At 55.8% G+C, this 16,244-nt stretch overlaps 1 protein-coding gene across 1 annotated transcript in view; it reads right to left on the reverse strand.

Annotated features, from left to right (window-relative positions):
- Nucleotides 1-12,871, reverse strand: part of TBKBP1 (TBK1 binding protein 1) — a 16,063-nt gene extending 3,192 nt beyond the window's left edge. The window contains 9 exon segments of the mRNA XM_008570979.1: nt 114-360; nt 9,079-9,140; nt 9,286-9,461; nt 10,151-10,331; nt 11,374-11,478; nt 11,714-11,836; nt 12,133-12,366; nt 12,368-12,392; nt 12,803-12,871. Of these exon segments, the coding sequence (XP_008569201.1) occupies nt 114-360; nt 9,079-9,140; nt 9,286-9,461; nt 10,151-10,331; nt 11,374-11,478; nt 11,714-11,836; nt 12,133-12,366; nt 12,368-12,392; nt 12,803-12,822 (1,173 nt within the window). The 5' untranslated portion in view covers nt 12,823-12,871.
- Nucleotides 12,872-16,244: the final 3,373 nt, after the last annotated feature.

The raw sequence follows: 16,244 nt of genomic DNA on the forward strand, positions 1-16,244 counted from the left end.
GGGGAGTGGCGCTGAGACAGCGGCGAGTGCCTCTGGCCTGGAAGAGAAAGTAGGACGGGTGGTGTGGAGAGAAGACGTCAGAACTGGGGAGCCAGGGGCTTGCTGAGACCAACGACCCCCCTCTCCTCCAGGCCGGGGGGAAGGAAGTCGAGGGTGGTACCCGGGACGCAGGCTGGTTGCCATAGCTCCCCTCCCTCGCAGTCCAGCGCAGGCCTCCCCTGCCCTTCCCGCCCCAGCTCACCGCCACTCCGGGCCTGCTCCTGCAACAAAGTCCTCAAGATCCTCCCCTGCAGAGAACTCAACTCCCGAAGCCGGCCCAGCTCCTCTGTCAGCTCCGTGTAGGCCAGCGCCAAATTCACCCTGAGGTTAGAGAGCAGGGAGTGGAGGAGAAGAGAAGGGACTGGAGAAAGAACTGGCTCTGCCCTGCATCTGGCCCACTCCAGCCTCCTCTCCAGGGCCCTCCTATCCCAACTGCAGAAATCCTCTCTGCCTTTAAGGTCCACTTCGAATAAGACCTCTTCCAGAGAACCTCCTACTGCTCCCAGAGAACCATTGCTGCAGGCTGGGGCAGTGGTTCCCAGTCTACGGGCTGGGATGGGGAATAGAGGGATTCCAAGGGGTCCCTGAATCCCTGTGTGCACCAAGCATTGTCTGTGGCCCAAACACAGCTCATCCAGGTATGAGCAAATGTTTTTCTAATCTGTGCAGAAGCTGTGATGAGGAATAAAATACAGATTCATCAAAAAGCTGTACTGAATTTTTAGTAGCTTTTGTCACCAAGAATTTTCTCAGAGCATATATTAAAACTATAAACACAAGCCATGTGCTAGGTAGGGGGAGGGGTCCCCCCTGAAGATCCCATTCCACAAGTGCAGACAGGCCTCCTGGCTTGCAGAGGTGCCAAGTGATAAACTTGACCCCAAGTCACCTGATTCCAGGTCAACTCCTGCCACAACCTCAAAGCTGCCTCTAGGCTCTTTTTAGCCTTGCACCTCCCAAGACCTCCCTGCTGTGCAACACCACTGGGTCCTTTACACGGAGATTTGTGAGCAGCTGCTGTGCACTACACACCTGCCGGGGGCACCACCCACGCTGAGCACTTCTCACAGGCTGCCTTCTCCTGGAACTTTACTGGCACTTCCTTGATGGTAAGGATTACATCATAACGTTTATATTCCCAGCACCTTGTCCAGGGCCTGGTACCCAGTAGATGATCAGTTAAGTGAATAATGAACTGTGCCTCTCCATCCATTTTCCTTTCTTCTTCCTTTCCTTCCTCCCTGCTTCCTGCTCAGACTTCCTGGGCATCCACCCTCATAGAGCTGGAACAGACTCTGAGTTTTGCTAAGGACCTCAGCCACTTACTTGTCTCTTCCTTTCTCTCTGGGGCACTTTGAACCCAGAGCCATGGAAGATTGTCCCTCCAGCACTGCACCCCACTTTCTCCCACTGTGGCCTCCATACCCCCAGAGAGCCCTTCCTGACCTCACAGGAAGCTCTGCCACAGCCCTAGGTCCTGCCTTCATCCCTGTTCTAGGCTTAGACAGAAACTGGGACCTCCCTGAAAGCAGGGATTTTGGTTTCTTTGGCTTTCTCCACCTCCCCAAATCCAGAAGGGAGTCCAGAACTTTGTGGAAGTCTGAGCTGGAGGAAAGTGGCAGAGGCTGAGCCACTCCAGATGGGTCTCCTCCCAGGGGAGGCCCTTTTGCCCCAGGACAGATAGGTCAGGGAGGGGGTTGAAGTGTTCTCTGGAAGAGGAGAGGGAGTGGGAGGGAGGAGGGTGGATGGGGAAGGGGGAAGAGGGCCATGGAAGACTGTCCCTCCAGCACTGCCCCTCCACTTTCTCCTGCTGTGGCCTGCACACTCATCCCGTGGTGATGGACATGTGACAGAGGATGTGTGTGGATGGGAGGGGTGCAGGCAGGTGTGAGGCCAGGCTGATGAGTCTGAGGAAAGGTGTGAGAGCACGCGTGTGTGTGCGTGTGTGTGCATGCGTGTGCGCGCGCGCGTCTGACGCCTGAACGAGTGGAGGGGGAGTCATGAGGTTAGGGGTTCATAGGGCAGGCAAAGCCGTGGTGGAGAGGGCAGATGGCGATGAGCTCCCCTGCTCTTGCTCACTGGCTGGCTCTCTCACTAATCCTGGGGTAGAGCTGGGGGGCCAGGGGAGAAATGGCCCTCCCACCAGAAAAACTATTTTTAACACATTTGGGCCAAAGCCAAATTATTGCAAATGGGCCAGGACTCTGAGGGACAAGCCCTCTTCTTAGTGAGGAAGAAGTCCTCACTCCCTGTCTCATGGTGGACAGGACTGGGCAAGCCAAGAGGCAGGAGTCCTTCTAGGGACCCGTGCCCAGGTCCTGCGGCCCTCAATCCCATTACATCTCGGCCCTCACATTTGCTAAGTGTGTCCTGTGCTCCCCCCCCCTCATCTCATGGGTCTGTGGGAAGAAATGGCGTCTCCCCCACCAGACTGGGAGGCCCAGGTGTGTCCCACGTCAAATTAGGGACTCCCCAAGGGAAGGATCCCCCTTCAGACCGAGGGCAATCTGAGGTCAGGAGCTAGGTGTCCCCATCAAACTGGGGACTTCCTGAGGGCAGGATCATGCTATCCCCTCAGCAATGGGGTCTGGAGGGGGCTCTGGGCAGTCGAGGGCAATCTGAGGTCAGGAGCTAGGTGTCCCCATCAAACTGGGGGCTTCCTGAGGGCAGGATCATGCTATCCCCTCAGCAATGGGGTCTGGAGGGGGCTCTGGGCAGGGCACTGATGGAATGTTTTCTGTACATGAAGCTGCAGTCTCTCTCCCCATCCACCTTCACGGCTGTATCTCAGGTGACAGATACAGGCCGTCGCCTTCACACTCCGCCTCAGAGGTCTCACCTGCCACACTCAGTTCCCAGGCCCCTCTCGCTTTCCTGCTTGCCTCCCACTGTCAGGAGCTACCCCCATTTCCACCGCGCAGCGCCTGCACCCTCCTCACAGTAAAACAGACAGGGCAGCAGGAAATGGATGAAAGAAGCCCCTAGCCCAGAATGCCCAGCCCCTCTCCCAGCTCTGATACCGGGTGCCAGGGGCAGGCAGCTACTGTCCTAGAGCCCCAGGCAATTCTCACAGAGACCTCTGAGACCCTGGGCAAGGGGATGGCACCTGACCTCCTCCTGATGCCCACAGTTCTTTAGGACCTCCCCCCTCCATCGGGTACCTCCCCACCTCAAGATGCACAGGCCCTGGCTGCTGAATACGACCTGAATGACTCACTGAAAACACTGCCAATTCAGTGGAAAAAAAAATCTCAACTTCACAACACAACCAAGAGTCACACACGTGCACCTAAATACACACTCCATTTCCTGGGTTCCCAGCCCACACCTGAGCAATTGTCCTGCCCTCATGACTGTTTGGGAAGGATGGGTCAGGTGAACTGCAGCAGACGGCTGCATCTGGGTGCTTCTTTATTGCTTAAATTACAGCCGAAAGTCTGAGTCTTTAGGAACCTGGGAGAGACTCGGGGTGAAAAGAATCATAGATAATGTGCATGAACGCTTATCATGCGCCAGGCACTGTGCAAAGAACTTTATTAATAATCTTCACAACAACCCTACGACGTTGCCAATATTATTATCTCCATTTTACAGATTAGGAAACTGAGGCTTATGACCAAAGTCATAAAGTCTAGTAGCAGTGGAGTTGCTGGGATGGGAGCCCCAGCCCGCTGGATGCTACTGACCACTATGCGTACCACCTGCCAAAGAATCAAGAAACGGGAGAGAGGAAAAACAAGGCGGTAGCGGAAGGGAAAGAGTAGGAGAGGGTGGAAGAGGAGGAGAGGGAAGAGGAGGATTCCACTGGGGAAATTGGAAGTAGCCTGCGAGTCCTGAGAATCACTGCCCCTGCCCTGGGAGGGGAGAGGAAGGTGCTAGACAGATGTGGAAGTGCAAGATCAGAGTGATTAAGAGGCTAGCTCAAGGTCACTAAGTGATGTGGCACAGAGCAGAGATTCAAAAACGCTCTTGGCACCTCAGCCTGCTGAGCTGGCACCTTCTGAGGAGCAAATGGCAGGGCTGGCAGGAAGGAGGCACCCTCGACTACAAATCATTCTACCCTTCATTGACTTATCCTTTCATTCATTCTTTCCACGAATAATTCAGGGATCTCAAAAATTCTTCTGGAAACAATCATCTTCACCGTTATTGATAAAGCAAATGACATCAGGAAGGTGAGAGACCTAAGTGTTCTCCTCTGTAAAAGGCCTCTTTCTGCCCCAAGCCAGCTGTGAGACGCACGGGCTTCCATGTGCCCCATGCTGCACTGCAGCCACCGTGAAACCAGAGTTCGGGATAGCGCTGGGCTGTGGGATTAGAACTAGGGATGGAGGGCCGGCCCGGTCCGATTGGGAGCGCAGCGGTGCTCCCGCTGAGGGTTCGGATCCCATGTGGAGACCGGTTCCCGCTCACTGGCTGAGCGCGGTGCGGGCGCGACACCGAGGGTTGCGATCCCGTTACCAGTCAGTAAAAAAGAAAAAAAAGGAAAAAAAAAAAAAAGAACTAGGGATGGGCTTGAGGTCAGGATTATAGTTGCGGTCAGGGTCAGACCAAGGATGGAGTTGACAGGTGTAAGTGGCCTTGACTGTGGTCAAAGTCGGGGTCAGAATTAATGATAGGGTTAGAGTCAGGGATGGGATCAGTATTAGGATTAGGATTGGGGTCAGGATTAGAGCAGGTCATATGGTCAGAATCATTGGCTGTCTGATTCAGAACTGGAAGGAAAATAGAAATCCAACATTTCCAGCCCTTCCATCTCTGCCCATAGCTACCCCCAGCTCCCAACCACATCCACCCTGTGGGGGAATTTAGGGACCAAACTTTCCACCACCCACAGGCACGCCCAGCGTAAGTCTTCCCGCCTGACCCCTGGGGAGGGGACCACAGGCACTGGGCCGTGGAGCGGACTTGAGGTTGCGGGCCAGTGGGGAGGAGGAAGTCGCTTTGCAAAAACCACCACTTCCTTTCAGGCGCCTTGAGCCCCTTCACTCTCCTCAACCAGCTATGACTTGCGGTCCCAGAGCCCGCTCTTCATGGCAGTCCTGCCACACTCCTAGCTCTGAGAACCAGATGTCTGCTGTGTCTAGAAAGCTTCCCCAGATGCTGCTGAACCAAGCCGCTCACAGCGAGGCTGGAAACCAGGGGCCCCACTTAGCACGGGTGCCCCTACATCCCAGTTGCCCAGGACTGTCCCAGTTCACACTAGTTACCCCAGCATAATTATTAATCGTGCCCCCTTTCACTTTCAACAATGATCCAGTTTGGTCAACAAATCACATAGTAGCCTCTCGTATAAGGGCCTCCTACCTGAAGTAGAAAACCCCCCCAGAGGTACCAGCACCCCCTGTACTCAGGACCTGTCTGGTATTTGCACTGAACTTATTGGGTTACTTAACTCCTCTGCACCTCAGTTTGCTCATCTATAAAAGGGGAACAATAGCCACATCACGCTGCTTGTGAAAATGAAATAAGATTTTGTGAAAATGAAATAAGATTTTGTAGGTAAATCACCTCACATAGTATCTGCCATGGACAAAGAATCGGGAGTGCCTGGAGACAGGTGAAGAAAGGGGGAAACCCGGGTTGAGACTCTTTTGGGAGACACTAGCTTAACGGCTTTAGTTTAGGAAGGAGGAGAAGACATGGAGTTTCCCATTGAGGGAGGGAGCAGGGACACCAGCTGCTCTCTGCCTGGCTGGCAGGAGTAGGGTCAAAGCCCACCAGTCACTCAGACCGACTTCAGAGCCCCTCCCCAGCCTCCAGGAGCCCCCAAGGCTGCAAGTGCTCAGGGGTTAACTCCTGTGAGCTCTGGGTGCCCTGGCTGAAGGAGACTTGAGAGAGAGGAAGTAGGGAGGGTGAGAAGCGTGAAGCAGGAGGCCCTGGGCCCGCTGGTTCTGGGGCATGAGGCTGAGCTCAGGGTACACGGGGGTCTCCGACTTCCGTCCTGACCCACCCCACACTGCCCTTGACCTCCGTGCAGAGTTTCCATCCTCTCTCTCCGAGTTCACACTTCTCCCCCACCACTAACCACAGCCCACGCAGAGGCTTGTGGGCGGAGAAGGGGGGGAGGAAAGGGCCCGGGCAACAACGCTGAGCCCCCCACGAAGGGAAAAAAGAAAGGCCTAGTGTTTTCCTCTCATCACCCATACTGAGTCCCCATCTTCTCTCCGGGTCCCCTCCTGGATGGACCCCTCATGGAAGAGCTCCCTTCTTCACTGGGCCCTTACCCCCTCAAGGAGGGCCCCCCATTTCCCCTCCCCCTTAGCATTGGCCACACCCTCCAATGTCTCTGAGCTGGGCCCAGAGGGGAGGCGACTGTTGGTTCTGCACCTCCCACCTTGGCTGGGACCCTCCTGGGTTCCTCACCTCCCTGTGCATCCTCACTTGCTCCCCCTCCCTCATCATTGCCTCTGGTCCCGGAGTGACCCCCAGGAGCTCTTCCTCTGGGCAATTTGTCCCCCTGGGCTCCAGCCACCAGGAGCTGGGCTAATGAAATGGCAGGGAACTCTTGTCTTGAGTTCAGACCTCGAGGGTGGAAGTCTGGTCTGGTCTGGTCTGGGTGCCCATTTTCAGACGAACATGGAAGGCCAGAGCTTGTGGGCCAGAGGCTGGGAGCAGAGGGGCTGGGAAACCTTGGAGCCAGGCTGCCTCCCAGGCCTGCCACCTTAGCTCGGATAGGATGGATAGGACGCAGGAGGGGGAATTAGTAGACGCAGGAACAGTGTGAGTGAGGGCGTTTTAACAGTAAGGACTCCTGCTATAAAACTGGCTGCCCTGGAGTGTCCAAACTGAGACGGGTGGGCACCTTTAGGGATATGGAAGATTCCCACAGTGGAGTAGGCTGGACTCAGGAATTGTGTGTCCCCCTCCCCAGCTTTCACATCCCCAGGTCCTCATCACCCCGATCACCCCTCCCACCTGGATAACCCAGCCCCAGCATTCCACTCATAGAAAGCTCACGTGTAAAATCCCTACTAGCCTGGAGGGCCAGGGGAAGTAGAAGGAAGAGGGGGGACTGGTGGAAGAGAGGGGGCAGAGAGCAGGTGACTGGGGCCTCCTCAGGTGGGAGGACAGGGGAAGGAGCACTCGGGAAGAGGCCTATTACCAAAAGGAGCTGAGTTTATAAGAAAATAAAACTACCGGGGGAGTGAGGACTTCCTCTGAGAATTAACTCTTGCCAAGCTGGGCTGTCCAGAGATGCTCGGCCTAAAAGGCAGCTGAGCTGGGCAGGCAGAGCCCGGCTGACTCCAGATGCAGAGATCTGGAAGCTTGAAGTGCTGCAGAGTTTGCAGCACAGGAAAGGAGAGGTGGAGCCCAGGGGGACCTCAGGTAAGACTGGCTCAGGCCACCCCTGGGCAGGGACCAGCTCCCTCTGGCCAAAGGGCCTGGGTGGGGCATGTGCCTTAGGGTGAGGAAGGAAGAGGCTGCTCCAGGCAGAATGAGCAGTGTGAATGGTACAACCCCCAAAGCACCTTACGGGATGGACTCTCTCTCACCCTCACACATGCACAGCCTTGGCCCCTGAGGATCTGCCATCCCTTCTCTGTGTACCCGCCTTCCTCACCTTCCTCTCACATCTCTCGGCAATGACTGACCCCTGAGCCCCTGAGGAAAACCTGCGGTCCAGAGAGGTGAAGTCAAAGTCATTAGAGCAAAGCCACTAGTGTCCCAGGAAAGGCCCCTAGGACTCAAAGCCTGGATGGTCAGACTCCAGCCATGCCAAAAAGCCCTCCCTCCAATTGGGGAAGGCTTCACTCCTGGTCTTACAACAGGGATTGGACTCAGAGACCCATAAGAAGCCCTTCAGCATGATTTCTGGGGCAAGCTTGGATCCGAGAGAGAGAGAGAGAGAGAGAGAGAGAGAGAGAGAGAGAGAGAGAGAGTGTGTGTGTGTGTGTGTGTGTGTGTGTGTGTGTGTGTGTGTGTGTGTGTGTTCGTTCCAGGTCTGGGCACATGGGCTAAGATGGGCCCTGAGCCCCAGCCACAGCTAGGGTGGACCCTCTCTGCAAAGGCCTCCCACACCCCCTCAGCAGTCTAGCTGAGGGGTCCCACCCATCAGTCCCACAAACTGAGTTCTCACCCCCCAGCTATCACAGCTCCACCCAGGCCTTCATCTCAGGGTGGGGAGGGAGGCGAGGGTACCCCATTTGGCCAGAGGCCAGGAGGAGGTGAGGGGGAAGCCTGCTGGGAGAGAGGACCCCTGGGGCCGAGAGCTGGGCAGGCTGTGTGAAGAAGGGTTAGTTCCTGCCCCTCTCTGAGCCTCAGTCTTCCCCTCCAATGAAAGAAGGGAGTCTGTGCCACACGCCTCGTCTCAGGAGAGAGGACTTAGGCGGAAGGAGGTTTGAGCTCTATTTCTCAGAAAGTGGGAGAGGGTGGTTCAAGTGCGGATGTGAGAGGCACCAGGCTCGGCTGCCGCCCGTGGCCACCCGCCCCTCCCTTGCTGCCCAGTGCTCCCCACCTATATAGCTCCCTTCCTCCTTCCTGCTGCCCCTCTTTCCTGGCAGGATTCCAAGGGGACACCAGCAGAGTATGTCCTAATTCCCCACACCACTGCTGTGTGAACCCAAGGAAGCCCCTCCTGCCTCCAGCCTTGGGCTTCCCTCTCCAGAGATAAGCAGACAAGGTACCACAAATCCTGAAACAGACCATCTCCTTCTTTCCTCGCTAGGGAGGGTAGTGAACCCAACCACTTGGCCTTGTCACTGGAATAGAAAATGGGGCCCCAGAGAGGCCCAAAACTCATCAGGGGACACACAACACAGTGGCAAAGCAGCTGAGCTAATCTTTCCCAGCCCCTGACACCTTGAGAAGAGATGGACCCCAAGGGAAAGCAAAGGGAACATCCCAGAATCTGAACACTCCAGAAACCCACCTCCTTCCTGTGAAGGATGCAGGGCAACAAGCAACCCAGAGCCCACACTCTTGCCAACTGGGAAGAGAGGTCGCCCAAACACCACAGAGGAATGAAAAGTGAACCTGTGGGGACCTGTGATACGCTCCCCCCAGGTTAAGAGGGCGAGGGTTACAGCCGTGACTTACTGATCATCCCCAACTCTTTTCACCCACGCCATGTCCCGCTCCGACTGGTTGGAGGCCAAATCCTAAGGGGGAAGATGGAGAGGTCAGAGCCCAACCTCACCTTGGCTGGAACCCCTTCTCTACCATCCCCAGGGCCAGTCTGTACTCAGTGAGGAAGGCCCAGTCTTGGACCTCTCAAGGCTGCTCCAGTACCCCCCTGCCATTTACCTGGGCCCGGGTCTCCTGCAGCTGCTTGAGCTCACCCTGTAGCCGCTCACACTCTGCCTGGAGCTGCTCCTCCCGGAGCTGAGCCCCCCGAGCTTCCCCCTGGGCAGCCTCCAGGGCTTCCTCCAGCCGCCGCCGCTCCAGCTCACTCACGCTGGGCGTGGGGCCTGGCCAGCCTGCTGTCAGGGGAGGGGACAACATCAGGCTGGGTTCAGCTGCCTTCACTGACTCCCAGATCCACACAAAGTGAAACAGGTGAGGACTACAGCATGAGGGACACAAGAGAAGCCAGAACGATAGACACCAAAGGGGGAAACTTAGCTCTACAGGGCAGTGAGGAAGGATGGGCTGAGCTGCTTTTTCTAATCTTCCTGGAGGCCAGGGGTAAAATAAGATGGCCTCTTGAAGGCTTCCCTGGCCTAGCCTAGAGCATCCTCAGGGGCTCTCCTAATCACAACCCAAGACAGGCGGGGACCCTGGGTGGGCGCGCCCTCTGCTGGCACACACACGAGAACTGCAATGGGGTAGCTGGCGACTGATCAGGAATGCCCGAGTTAGAAGCAGAAAAATTGGGATAATAGTGGAAGAGGGGAGAAAACAGTTGGTAAGCAGGGATGGGGTGGTTATGGGAGAAATTTAAGATATTATAATGGCGGCGACTGATCAGGAATGCCCGAGTTAGAAGCAGAAAAATTGGAATAGTGGAAGAGGCGAGAAAACAGTTGGTAAGCAGGGATGGGGTGGTTATGGGAGAAATTTAAGATATTATAATGGGGTGTTAATTAAGCTGGAGGTGTCCAGTGGTTTTGAAATGGGGGTCAGTCTTGGGGACTTGGGGGTAAAGAAGCAGGGGTGGCTGAGATCTCACCGTGACTTAAGCCAGACCCCCCTCTCAGTGCCAGGTAGTGCAGGTCCAGATCAGCACAGGGTGGGGCAGGGGCAGGTGGGGGACTCAGGCTGGGGAAGGCTGCATCACGGAGGCCTTGTTGCTGCCGCAGCTGCTGCTCCAAACCACAGATCTGCCGCAGGTGGGTTTCTACCAGGGCCCGCTGGAGGGGGAGACAGAGGGATGAGGGTCTATACAGGGTCAAGGAGCCCCTGTGGCCTCCCAGGGCTTCCCCATGTCTGGATAGTCATCACCCTCCAAACTAGAGCAGAGGCCCCAGATCACACATCCCAAGCCCACTCTCCAAATGGCCATGAGTGTGAGGTCTCCTCTCCCAGCAGCTGCAGTGCAGATGTTTCTGGCTGCGGCCCCTGGCAAGGTCAGAGCCTCTTCTCTATAATTAGTACACAGGGACACTTATAAGAACACTCAACCCCTGTCCCTACACCACCTTCCCCTCAGGAGCCTAACTTCTATCTGCATACATGACCTAACCACTCCTGGGCTTCATCTACTTCATTCATGACAAGGGGATAACAGTACCACACCTACCTCTTAGGGCTGTTATGAGAATTACAACGAGTAAATATAAGTACAGAGATAAGAACAGTGCCTGACACACAAGTGCCATGTAAGTGTTTTTACATGAATGTCCCTTCACAATAACTCAGCGAGGTTAGTATTTGCCCCACTTTGCAGAGGAGGAAGGGAGGCTAAGTAACTTGACCAAGGTCACAGCTAGGAGTCGACAGAGACCATGTGTCCTGATTCTGACACCTGCTCACCTGCTCACACTCATGGCCACACCCTGACTCCGAATCACACACAGGCCAAGACCCAGCCCAGCAGTCCCAAACAGTCCTGGTCACCTCTGCCCTCACCCACACAGCCTCCCAGGCACAGTGCTACAGGCACGGGGTCAACCCAGCAAGAAAGCCACACACTGAGACACAGTGTCCCATAGGGTCAGTGCATGGCCACGATGTACAGAGTCATTCACAACCTGGATGACACACTGTCTCACTTACAAGGCCAAAGGGGTACTACTCACAGATACACATGGACACAAGCAGGGTGCACACCACAGGCACACACACATGGGGTCGCACACAATCACAGGGTTGGAATGCACATACACACAACTTTACTCACACACACGATACCAGGTCCACACCCTCCAGCACCCCCAGCTCCCTGGGCCTCACCATCTCCCCCAGCTCTGTCTCCAAGTCGCTCTTCTCCACACAGAGCTTCTCATAAGCCTGGATCATCTCCCCAAGCTGTTCTTCCTGCTCCTTATTCTTCTGCAACTGGATGAGCAGGACCGTCTTTGACTTGGGGCTGAGGAGCTTCCCGCACCTCTCTCCCACCCCACACACTACAAGCACCCTGCAGAGGAGCAGGAGGACTTGCAGCTGGTATTAGGGAGGAGCATGATCAAAGGGGCAGAAAGTCGGAGGCTGGGATGGGGGTGGGGGTATCAGAAACAGATTGGAGCAAGAAGCTCAGGGAGCTGAGCCCGGGCTGAGAGGCCGGAGAGCTCACCTCATGCTGGAACTGGTTGAGCCGTTGCTGCAGACTGACCTTCTCCACCTCCAGCAGGGAGCCATCCTTGATCTCATACAGAGAGAAGCCGTGCTCCTCTCCAAAGTCATTGATCAGTGGGTACTGCAGGCAGGGTAGGGCCTCAGCCTTGCTGTGCCCCCAACTACACAGCCTGTCTCAGAGTCCTTGCCTCTCCCTCTCCAGTGGGGTCCCAATTCCCACCAACCTGTAAGCATCTCCCACCAACAGGATCTTTTTCAGATCCCAGAGCCAGCAGCTCCAAAGCCCATCCCAAGAGTCTTCACCCTGACCCCTCTTTTGGGTCTCTAGAGTCTCTGCCTGATCCCCAGTCCCACCACTCCACCCCACACCCCTCCCAACACACACACCACTAGACCCCTGCATCTCCAGGTTCTGACCTTGATCTCATAGACTTTGAGGCGGCGGCGGAGGGTAGCATTCTCCCTCTCCAGGCCCCCCAGCCGCTCCTTGATGTCTCCGTAGGCCGTGATGAGGGCAAAGTGAGAGGCGGAGCACATGTCTCCACCCAGCGAGGGGTCTCCAGGACCATCCAGCCACACCTCACTGGGTGCCAGGGCCTCCTGGGTCAGAATGCTGATGTCGTCCTCAAACATGGACTCCATTGTAAGGGCCTGGGCCACGGCCCACACTGGGCCTCCTGGGGGAGCAAGAGCAACAGTGGGGTGGGGAGGGCCAGCTGGAGCTCATCCCTGATACCCCTCATCCTGGCCCCAAGCACCCTGAGGCCAGCTGAGATACAGCCTGCAAGCTTCCCACCTGGAGCTCGGTGGGGGACTCCCACAGCCCCTTCCGGGACTGCTAAGCCCCACCCTCTCTGCTAACTTTGGAGGAGGGGCTGGAACCAGGTGAAAACTTGGTGGGGAAGAGAGTGGTGTTGACAAGAAGGGACAAGTAAGCCAGGCTAGCAACAGCGGAGGGCTCCTTCCAGAACCCAGGGAGACCTGTGGATGGGAAAGGGCTGCCTTCCCAGCATGGGGCACAGACCAGAGCCTGCCTGGGCTCAGCCCACCGCCCCATCTTCTCCCCAGGCCAAACTTCCCCAAATACCTGGCTGCCCAGCTCCTCATCCCAGGCCTCTGGCAGCCCAGCTCCTCCCGGAGGCAGGCCCAGTGCTTCTGGAGGGTCAGCCCCACCACAGTCAGCACGTCCTCGGCCGCGCCCGGCCCAACTTCCCCGCTTCCTCCCGCAGGATCCCAGAGTTCAGGAAAAGGAAGTGCCTCCCCCACTCGCACCGGGGCAACCGTCCAGGCTCTCCTGGCCCGGGCCTGGGACCTACAGGAAGTCCCTGACGGAGTGTCCGAAGGAGCACACTGGGGAAGGGGGCTCAGGTGGAGAGGGACAATAGCGAATTCCCAAGCCCGTCCCAGCGTGCCCGCACACAGGGACATGGGGAACCCTGAGAGGGGGCAGGAATGACTCAGGGCTCCCGAAAGGAAGAGTAGGCAGCGAGGGGGTGCGTGTGTACTTCTCCCGGCCGTGTGTACGAATGTGTCTGTGGTTGGCGTGTGGGGGGAGTGTCTGTGAATGAGTGTAGGTGTGCCACAGTCAATGAGCGCCTCTGCGGGCGGAGGGGGTCGGGGCTGGAGTTGGGAAGTGGCCGGGAGGCTGTGTGTGTGTGTGTGTGTGTGTGTGTGTGTGTGTGTGTGTGTGCGCGTGTGTGCGCGCGCGCGGTGTGCACGCGTGCGTGAGCGTGTGGGAAGGTGGGCACGTTCGGGCCGTGTGTCACGTGAGGCACTATGGGAATGTCCGAGGTGTGTGCGCGCGCTGGAGCGTGTGTGCGCCTAGGAGAGGGGGCTCGGCGGGGAGGGGTGAGTTCCACAGCGGGGTCCCCCATCTCCCGAGGCTGGGCTGCAGGAGTTGGGGGTGCCCAGGGCCCAGGCGCAGCACACCGCCCCGCATCTAAGTGCCAGGGCTACGCGTGTGACTGGGTCTGAGTAAGGAGTGTGTGCGCGTGTTTGTAGGGCTGGCCCCACCTTTAACCCTCTCCTTCCCATTGCACCCCTCCCCCCGACTCCGCTCGCCACGCTCACCACACCCCCCACCCCCTGCCCGCCGCCCCGGGCCCACCCCACTGGCGGGGCTCTGTACCCTGGGCCGCGCCACCGATGCTTCCTCCCTCCGCATTCTTCTCGCGGCCCAGCGGCCCCGGGTGAGCGCGACCGAAGAGGGACGAGGAGAGGGTGCCTTAGTCGGCCCCGGGCCCCTCCTGCGGCCCCTTTAAGAGCCGCCCTTTAAACCCCTTTAGCTCGGCCGACAGAAATTGTCGCCCCTCCCCTCTCGGGCGCTGAGACCACGCAGCCCCCTCCCCACAGCTGGCCGAGCCCGGCCCCCCCTCCCGTCGTATAACTTCGTATAGTGTATGCTATACGAAGTTATGCCGATTTATTTGTGTCTTCTTCAGTTTCTATCTTCAAAGTTTTATAACTTTCATTGTAGAGGTCTTCCACCTCCTTGGTTAAGTTTATTCCTAAGTATCTTATTTTTTTGGTATTTATTGTAAAAGGAATTTTGTTTTCTTGATTTCTTTTTCAGATAGCTCACTATGAGTATACAGAAATGCTACTGACTTTTGTATGTTGATTTTGCATACTACAACTTTACTGAATCAGTTCATTATTTCTAACAGTTTTTGGTGAAGTCTTTAGGGTTTTCTATATATAAGATCATTTCATCTGCAAACAGGGACAGTCTGACTTCCTCATTTCCAATTTGGATACCTTTTATTTCTTTCTCTTGTCTAATTGCTCTGGTTAGGACTTCCAGTACTATGTTGAAAAGACTTGGTGAAAGTGGGCATCCTTGTCTTTTTCCTGATCTAATGTTGTTAGTATGGTGTCGTGGTGGCGTGTGTTGGGGGCGTCTGCGGACAGTGCAGGGGCTCTGGTGGTGCTTTGGTTGTTTGGTTTGGGGCCGTATAATTTGGGAGGGAGTGGAGCTGTTTATTTGGATTTTTTTGGTCTTTGCTCTTTTGAGAAGGAAATTATTAGACCTACTCTTCATTGCTGTTGGGCGAGGGGGCATTGCTCTGGTAATCACACCGAACGTAGGGTGCATCGGACAGATTAGAATTAAATCTGCAAGTTCTTTGGAAGAGTGAACCAAGGAGGTCAAAGATTCATATAGGAAGGCGGACAACTTTCCTCCCCCACACGTACCCCTCCCCACCACACAGAAGCACCCATAGGCCAGAGAAATGACGAATCAACAGATTTCACCATTTCCACAAAGATGATTTGAGCACCTGCCAAACTGGACAAGAGACACAAAATTTTTGCCACTTTCCCACTGTGTGACCTTGGGCAACTTACTTCACCTCTGCATTAAGTTGGAGATCATTCCCACCAGGGCACTCTCATAGAGGAAGAATGGGAATCAGATGTAAAAAAAAAATGGTGACAGGCATGATCAGCCTAGCCGCCGGTAGGGAATGATCAGGGGAAACTGGAGGATTCTGGCTAAAAAAGCATCCTCAGGGACAGCAAAGCAAACCCTGGAAGCAGGGTATAGGGTGGGGAGGGGGCTTTCGGTAGGTTCAGCACATAGCTGTGAAGGCTGCTGGACACCTGAGACAACCTTTCTGGCTCCGGAGGGGTGGCGGTAGCGGTGAGCTTGAGAGGGGGGAATGAAAGAGAAGGTCTCTTGCTCTCTGCGAGCTTTGAGTAGCAGCGGCAGCTTCCATCCTCCCCCACTGTAGGTAGAAGATTGGACTGAGAGGTAAGCTTCTCCCAGGAGAGCCAGCAGGAGCTCTGGACTCTTTCTCTTCAAAGAAGGGGATTCTCACTGGCTTCCTTCCTCCTCTTCCTCCTGCTGGGTTCCCTTTCAATCTTTTCTGCTAGCGCCTGCTCCCTTTTATAGTCCAGAACAGGAAGGCAGGTCAGCCACTGGCGCTCCAAACACTTGCTTTCTCTGAGCCATGTGGGATGAGCCACCTGCCCTTCAGATATAAAGGCAAGCTGCTGGGACATCCATCACCCCACTCATCCCAAAGGCTAGGCAGGTGTCCCCTTCCTTAATGCTCCACAAGTTCTCTTCTGTAGCAGAAGACCAGGCAAAAGATTGGAGGCTAGGCAAGAAGGTGTGGGGTTGTCTCTGGGACCCTTGATGCATGTGGACTTGGCCACTGCCTGGACCTGTGAAACTGACTGGCAAGCCCTCCCCACTGGAAGAGGCAAGGGGTCCAGGTATCCTCTGAGCATGCACTTACCGGCATGAGTTGTCAGCCCTGATGCTGCTTGGATGCGCAGTGTATAGGCATAATTGAGTCACCTGGCAGGGTGGAGCCAAATGGCAACTGGTGGCAGAAGCCCAACAGAGATTAGGCCTGGCTTAAGTGCCCTAAAATGCCCCAGCCCCCCCCCCAAATCTGAGCTTTATTTCACTTCATTCTTTCTGTTTCTAGTTCTGTTGCTCATACCAGACAAACAGTTCTGAGAGCAGGGACTGTATCCCACCTGTATTAGTCTGTTTTTGTGTTGCTATAACAGAAATA

Source organism: Galeopterus variegatus, unplaced genomic scaffold (assembly GCF_000696425.1).
Source record: "Galeopterus variegatus unplaced genomic scaffold, G_variegatus-3.0.2 Scaffold649, whole genome shotgun sequence".
Classification (NCBI taxonomy): Eukaryota; Metazoa; Chordata; class Mammalia; order Dermoptera; family Cynocephalidae; genus Galeopterus; species Galeopterus variegatus.